This window comes from Bison bison, unplaced genomic scaffold (genome assembly GCF_000754665.1).
Source record: "Bison bison bison isolate TAMUID 2011002044 unplaced genomic scaffold, Bison_UMD1.0 scf7180017864349, whole genome shotgun sequence".
NCBI lineage: Eukaryota > Metazoa > Chordata > Mammalia > Artiodactyla > Bovidae > Bison > Bison bison.
In genome coordinates, this window is record NW_011494921.1 from 255,563 (window position 1) to 263,655 (window position 8,093).

Below are 8,093 nucleotides of genomic sequence, written 5' to 3' on the forward strand. Positions count from 1 at the left end.
ATGTTTGGCTTTTTGTGACCCCATGGAATGTGGCCTGCCGGGCTCCTCTGTCCATGGCATTCTCCAGGCAAGAATATTGGAGTGGGTTGCCATTCCCTTCTCCAGGGGATCTTCCCAACCCAGGGATCGAGCCCAGATCTTCTGCTTGGCAGGCAGATTCTTTACCATCTGAGCCACCATTTCCCCCCAGATGATATATTTATACCTAGTGAGCACTGACCCTGGGCAGGCGCTGTTTGAAGCACTTCTGTTGCCTGAGTAGACTTGGGGGTTCCATCCTGAAAACTCTTTGAGAATAATCTCTCTTCTGCTGCTTTTCTTTAAAGGCTGGGGCTCTACCTCAAATTTTTGACAGTTCTCATTTTCTCATCTCTTATTTCAAAATTTCAGCATGATTATTTTAAAACAGCAAACCTAGAAGGTTGACTGTGTCAATATGAAAGTGAAAGGCTCAAAGCATGTCTGGAATAAATACTCTGTTTTATTGCCTGAAGCCTTTAGTCCTCGTGGACTGAAAAGAGACTGCTATAAGAGAAGTAAAAGGGAAAGTAAGAATTATATCTACCCTTGTGTTCGAAGAATTTGCAGTTCTTGTTAACTCATTCAAGTGCATCACCTACAATAGGAAACAAAGAATCTGTGTCAAAGCGCAAGCAAATACCTCTCCTTAAGACCAGGGGTGTGTGAGTGTCTGCGTGTGTATGAATGTGTGTGCTCAGTCATGTCCAACTCTTTGCTATTGAACCTGTGTCTCTTGCATCTCCTGCATTGGCAGGCAAATTCTTTACCACTAGCATCACCTGGGAAGCCCCTCCCCCCATATAGAAATCGCTTTCTTGCTATAAATGTTAAGCTCTTACATTTTTACGAACTTTCTATGATTCAGACCATCTTTCTTCTCATCTGCATATTAGTTTTGCTCCTCATTTTTTTAAAAAATGGAAGTCTCTTATTTGTTTTTTTTTAAAAAAGAAGTCCCTAGATTATGAAGCAATATGTCTTACGACAGGAGTGTATGTTTGCAGTCGTGTCCAACTCTTTGCTATGCCATGTACTGTAGCCCACCAAGCTCTTCTGTCCATGGGATTTCCCAGGGAAGAACACTGGAGTGGGTAGCCATTCCCTTCTCCAGGGGATCTTTTCAACCCAGCGTTCAAACATGGCAGATTCTTTACTGTCTGAGCCACCGCAGAAGCCTTTTTTTTTTAAAAAAAAAGATGTCAAAGAGGACAGATGAGTTTTTAAAAGAAAACTCTTCATGTGCTCTTAAGCAGAAGTCTAACCATTGAAGAGTTAAAGACATGCAGGCACTGACTAGTACTCATCTTTGTGGGCAGAAGGCAAACTTTGAGACAGAATGAAACCCGAACGTTTAGAAGAGTGTTTCAAAATCAGTTCAGGCTTAATAATTTCTATTGTCACTTAATTTGTTCATCCCTACCTTCCCAGTTGTGAAACATAGTACGAACCCAACAAGTATTTGTTGAATGAAGAACAAATAGTTGTATGGATAAAGAAATGGATCTTAATTTATTTGTGGACAATTAATAGCATTGGTTACTCACTGAGCAGACAAGATAATGGATGAATTCACATAATAGGTAATTATTTTTAAATGATTTTTATAAACATTATCTGATTTGACACTCACAGTATCCCCTTGAGATTTCACAGCTTATATCACTTTCTCCACTAAGAATTAATGTTTGCTATAGTCCTGTTGGCTTAAAAGAGGTATAATTATACTTTTCTAAGGAAGGCCTTCATCAGAGAACAACTGAGATAAAACATTGCAATCTCTTCAAATATTTAAAGGGTGAGTACATTTAACTTGTTTTGTGTGATTCCTTAGAGCCTGTCAGGCTACAGTCCACAGAGTCACAAAGAGTTGAACACAACTGAGCACAATCAAGAGCAAGAGAGCCCTAGAATAAAAATGGGGTAAGAAGCAGTAAATAGCAGCAGATATTATAACTTTCTTAACACACATGGAAGAGGACATGATTTGCATGTGTGTGTATCTTTTAAGAACAGAAAAGTGATAAGGGAGCTATGCTTATAAGAAAGGCAAATTTTAACTCAAGGCTAGAAAGAACTTTCTAAAACGTAGAGTTGTCTGATTCTTTTGTTAAAAAGCTAATTCACATTAAACTCTGCCTCATCAGAGGACTTTGCACAATCTCTTGCCTGTTGGGTCCCTGTGTAGACTAAATCGTAGAGTGGAGAGTGGGAAATTTATGGTTTCTTCCAGTTCTGAGATTGCCTGGTGATCTTCAAATCATAGAGCTTCCCAGGTGGTACAGTGGTAAAGAGTCTGCTTGTGAACACAGGAGACACAAGAGATGTGGGTTCAAACCCTGGGTTGGGAAGATCCCCTAGAGTAGGAATCCTTCCTTGGTGGTTCAGACTGTAAATAATCTGCCTGAGCCAAGTTCAATCTCTGGATCTGGAAGATCTCCTGGAGAAGGGAATGGCAACTCTCCATTATTTTTGCCTGGAGAATTCCATGGACAGGGGAACCTAGAAAGCTACAGTCCATGGGGATGCACAGAGTCAGACATGACTGAGTGACTCACATTTCCACTTTCTTTCCTGGAGTAGGAATTGGCCACCCATTCCAGTATTCTTGCCTGGAAAATTCTATGCACAAAGGGGCCTTATGGGCTACAGTCCATGAGGGCACAAAAAGTCAGACACGACCGACCCCAAGCACGCTCTCCTATATCATAAGGCATTTTGTTCCATAGTCTAGGGACTTGGCATGCTTGTGCCCCTGATGTTGCTTCAGTCGTGGTCCTCACTCTAATCAAAAGAGAGCATGATGGTTGAACCTAGAATTCTGAGCACTGGACTCAGTCTTTGAGTGTTGTAAAATAATCGTTAACAGGATGAAAATATGAGGAATTTTTCTCCATTTGTATGGAAATCAGCAAGGGAGCTTTTTGAATTATTTGATTCCCTTTTAACTCAGAAAAGACAAAGAAGAATTTCTACTCCAGACTCTATCTCTGCCTAACTTGGGCCCTTAACACAATGACCCCACCATCTTTCTGCTTGCAAAACCTCAGGCTTGCACAGGTGTAGACAGAGTCACCTGCTGGCAAGCTCTCACTTTGAAGGGAGGGAGAGGGGAGGGGTGCACGAAGAGAGGAGAGGGGAGGAGAGGTCTGCGCGTTCTCATCCCAGGATGGTTTGTAAAGATTCCCAGATCATCCTCATTCTCAGCTAGTCCTCCCTCTCCACAAACATGAATTTATTGAGCATACATTCTGGGTAAGACACTGGAGACCTCTTCACCAATTGCATGGAAATAGAATAAAACTGAACATAAGAGCATTTACATTTACTTTTTCTTGAGTTTAAATATATTATTAAATTCAGGATTTGACTCCAGCCTTCCAAATTCATTTCCAATTTAAACCTGACTGGAGAGAAGCTTTGTTCCACGAGTCAGTCATTCCCTCTGTAATAAGCAGAGAGATGATTAAGGTATGTTGAAAGATGTCTACTAAAGAAATAGTTTTTCTAGTCACCCACAATTATTGGTTGAGTTAAAGCACTGGTGATCTCCTTGGGAAGATAATTGCATAGTCTATAAATCCTTGCAAAATGCTCTTTGTGTGTCCCACAGCAGGAAGGCCCTGGGGACACAAGCAAGCGAAGGGGTTGGGGTGGGGGTGGGGAGTCCCGACTCCCGGGGACCAGGTCGCCCTCGACCATTTACCTCCCTGTTCACCCTCTGCTGTGCCCACTCATCCCCCACCTCTTAGAACAGAGCTATGGGAAATCTGTTTGTCTTTTCGATAGAGCCAATATGAGGTCTTCTCAAGTGAAGGTGAACAGTCTCTTGTGTTTACAGAATTGGGCATCTACGTGTGGGTTAGTCATGTCCGACTCTTTGAAACTCCATGGACTATAGGCCACCAGGCTCCCCTGTCCATGGGATTCTCCAGGCGAGAGTACTAGAGTGGATAGCCATTCCCTTCTCCAGGGGATCTTCCCAACCCAAGGATCAAACCCGGGTCTCCTGGATTGCAGGCAGATTCTTTACCATCTGAGCCACCCAGGAAGCTGCATCTGTGAAATCTCCATAACAAGTCAGGGTTTGAAATTGTCTTTGACTGTCTGTAGACGTGGCTGAAAGTGTGTCTATGACTTACCTTCTCCATCTGGGATGCACTGTTTCCTCTGGCCCCGAAGAGCACCACAGCCAGGGCGGACAGAAGACTCAAGGGAGAAAGGAGCACATTCTCAATCGTGTGGTCACAGCTTATCTCTTTAAAGACATCAAAGCAGAACTGGGCATTTGCCACACTGAGTGAGTCCATTCCTTTACCTGGGGTCTAGAATACAAAAGCACAGGTCGACAACGACAGAAATGTAGGTCAAAACATTGCTATTTCAGTTTATCTCTAATGAGAGTAAGAATTATTTCTAGTTTGTGAACCCTAGATCCTCAAATAGGGTCTTCATGGAAACAAAAAGAATACAGATTTTGGAGTCAAATACATTTCCGACTCTGCCATGTTCTAGCTTTATGTCCCCAGGCAAGTTACTTAAGTTCTCCTAGTTTCTATCTTTTCTTCTGCAAAAGTGGTTAAACAAGAGTTTCCTTATAGGATTAGTGTGAGGATTAAATCATGTACTGTTTGTAAAGCGCCTGGGACTGCATATATTACACGGACAAATATGGCAGTGGCTGTGGTCGTTACTGTTACCACTGTTACCATGGTTAGTCCATTCAGTTAAAGTAATGACAAAGAGGACAAGGTTATAATGTTGGTCCCAACGGATACATAACCTCACTTGAGTCAAAAGTACACAAAAGGGACTGACTGAGTGAGACGGTAGGGGCACACCATTCGAAACCCACTTCACCACTAGAAAAACATCTCAAAGTGCTTATCTCCCTTCAGCAGGTTGATGGCACCATCAACACATAATGGAGCATATTATACATACACATGGACTTCCCTGGTCACTCAGTGGTAAAGAAGCCACCTGCAATGCAAGAGACGCAGGAGATGTTGGTTCAATCCCTGGGTGAGGAAAAACCCTGGAGGAGGGCATAGCAGCCCACTCCAGTATTCTTGCCTGGAGAATTCCATGGAGTGAGGAGCCTAGTGGGCTACAGTCCATGGGGTTGCAAAGAGCTGGACATAACTGAAGCAACTGAACACACACACACACACACGTGTGTGTGTGTGTATTCACATATTATTACTATTTCTTACATATATAATAAATATATAATTTGATGGTGCCATGTGGCATGCAAGATCTTAGTTCCCCGACCAGGGATTGAACCCACACCCAGGAGTGGAAGTTCAGAGTCTTAAGCACTGGACAGCCAAGAATGACCTTATATTTAAATATATATACATGTGTGTGCATGTATATATATATACCAGTTGCTTAGTCACTTCTGACTTTGCAACCCTATGGACTATAGTCCACCAAGATCCTCTGTCCATGAGGATTACAACTAAATCTTCCCCTATACTTTGTGAGAAATCATCACCAATTACAAAAATCATGGCAAAGAAGAGACAATTTAGTATTTGCATTTTTACCTTGTCTTCAGGTTGGTTACAGTTCTGCTTGGTGAGCTCAGAGCTGTGTTTGCAACACAGAGACTTACACTGCACTCAGCACTCACAGTTTGCTCCTCCTGTGTTCTCAGAATTTCGTTTCGCAAGTCATTTTCCTTGCATTGTGAACTGACTTCAAGTATTTATACAAAAGGGTAGAGAGTGAGCCAGCTGATGTATGCATTGTAAAATAGACTGCAACCTTGCGTCAACAGAGTGACCCAAGAAATGCATAGGAAAAAGTGAAACATTTAATGGCATGGATTTTATGTAATAAATTAAGTAGCTTTTTAAAATTAGCTATAACGTGTATGTCTATATTACACACTCTCTCTGGCTATGACAACAATGTATTGGTGTTTAAAAGCTAGAGAGAAGGAATTTTGTCTTGAGCACTGGCATCAGGTTTCTTTTCTGACTCCTACAATGAGACATAGTGAATGAAATGCTCTTCTGTCTGGCATGGAGGCGGCCAGGAACAGAGTAATCCTCATTGAATAAGAATTTCAAACCTACCTCATGATAAACAAAGGGAGGATTCCCACACGGAGTGACAGATCAGCTGCAGCTCCAACTCAGAGAGAGACCAGTACGGTACCTTAGAATGTTAGCGAGGAAGGGGTCTTAGAGAGCATGTCTTCAGAGATTTTCAGTCCCTACTAAGAACTAATTTTTATCCTGTGACCCAGGATATATCTTCAATACTGAACAAAGAATTTCACATACAAAGCATTGAAAGCAGAACCTCCATATGGTCCAGTAATTTAATTTCTGGGTATTTACTCTAATTCAAAGAGATAAACGCACACCAGTGTTCACTGCAGCATTATTTACAACAACCAAGATATCACAGCAACCTAAATGTCCATGGATAAATGAGTGGATAGAGAAAATGTGTTACTTATAAGCAATGGGATATTCTAAGCTGTAAAGAATGAAGTCTTGGCCATTTGCAGCAACGTGGGTGGATGTAGGAAGTATTACATTAAGTGAAATTGCAGTGAAAGACTAATAAGTTGATCTCAGTCATAGAAGGGATCTAAAAATGGAACAAACCAAATGAAATGAAAACAACTCAGAGTTACAGAAAACTACTGTGCCTTAAAGTATTTCTTCTAAAAATAGACTTTTAAAAAATTTTATTTATAAAGAATCCTTCCAACAAACTATTAGCTAACTCTGCTGCTGCTGCTGCTAAGTCGCTTCAGTCATGTCCGACTCTGTGCAACCCGAGACAGCAGCCCACCAGGCTTCCCCATCCCTGGGATTAACTGGGTACAATTGAAGTGAAATCCAGGCTTGTGTACTAGCAACTTTTTATCAAATTGCACACACACACCACACACACACATATACATAAAGACAGATGCTTTTAGTTTTAAAAACAGTGTCCAAACTATAAATACATGCACAGGAAGAAGAGGTTAATTAATAAAAGAAAAAGATCCAAAGCCATTTTTTAAAAAGAAAAGAGCTAGAATTTAGATCTTTTGTATTTCCATTAAATGACTCTTGATTTGTGTAGGTTTAATCCCAGTGTTGAAAAGATCCCCTGGAAAAGGAAATGGCAACCCACTCCAGGATTCTTGCCGGGAGAATCCCATGGACAGAGGAGCCTGGAGGGCTATAGTCCATAGCGTCAAAAAGAGTCAGACACGACTGTACATCTAAGTACCCACACATGTGAGAGAAACGGACTTCAAAATGGTGCAAATCTTCTCTAGAGCCTCAAGGAAACATACCTTGAATCAGACTTCCACCAATTTAGAGAACTTTATATCTCTCATATACAGTCCTGGGGAGAGCTTGGATTCAAGAACAAAAAGCAGGGAGGGGTGGTTCACAATGAGAAAAGAACTTCACAGAGACTGATTAATCTGTATAGATGCTGTTCCCCCAGAGATACAAAGAATGGTCATTTTTTTGGGGGGGGGGAAGCAGTTAGTAATTCACTAGCTAACTATTCATAGAAGCGGGAAATTGTTTGCGAATAAATGTCTGGAGCATTGTTCCATAGTTTATGTGCTATTATTTCCTGTAAACAGTCTCTTAACCAAAGAACACTTGCTGGTTTTTCTTGCCCATAAAGTCCCTGACCTATAAAGGCTCTGATTAATAGCTAGGAGTGAAGGTGTGTGTCCCGTCTATTGTTCTAGATGTTTAAAGGAATATATCATAGTATGTGGTCACCCCTAGAACCTGAATTTCACAGAACTTGCATCCGTCTAATGGTCCTTGTCTCTTGCATTTGCTTTGTGCTGCAATGAATGGTTCCCACCCAGAATGTCCTCATTTAGGTATATATGGCAGGGATTTTTTAATGACCTGATATTTATTAGATTCTCATAAACATTCATTTTCATTTCTTTACTAAAATTGTCTATTTTGTGGCCACCCCATGTGGCATGCTTAAAACTCAACATTCAAAAAACAAAGATCATGGCACCTGGTTCCATCACTTCATGGCAAATAGATGGAGAAATAATGGAAACCATGACAGAC

General features: G+C 41.3%; 1 protein-coding gene across 1 annotated transcript in view; it reads right to left on the bottom strand.

Moving 5' to 3' along the window:
* Positions 1 to 5,666, bottom strand: part of LOC104999270 (ovalbumin-like) — an 18,109-nt gene extending 12,443 nt beyond the window's left edge. Inside the window, exons 1-3 of the mRNA XM_010854811.1 lie at positions 5,574 to 5,666; positions 4,161 to 4,343; positions 566 to 616 (exon numbers count right to left, since the gene is read on the bottom strand). Coding sequence (XP_010853113.1) covers positions 566 to 616; positions 4,161 to 4,328 — 219 coding nt within the window. The 5' untranslated portion in view covers positions 4,329 to 4,343; positions 5,574 to 5,666. The remainder of the gene's footprint in view (positions 1 to 565; positions 617 to 4,160; positions 4,344 to 5,573) is intronic.
* Between the last annotated feature and the right edge of the window lie 2,427 nt (positions 5,667 to 8,093).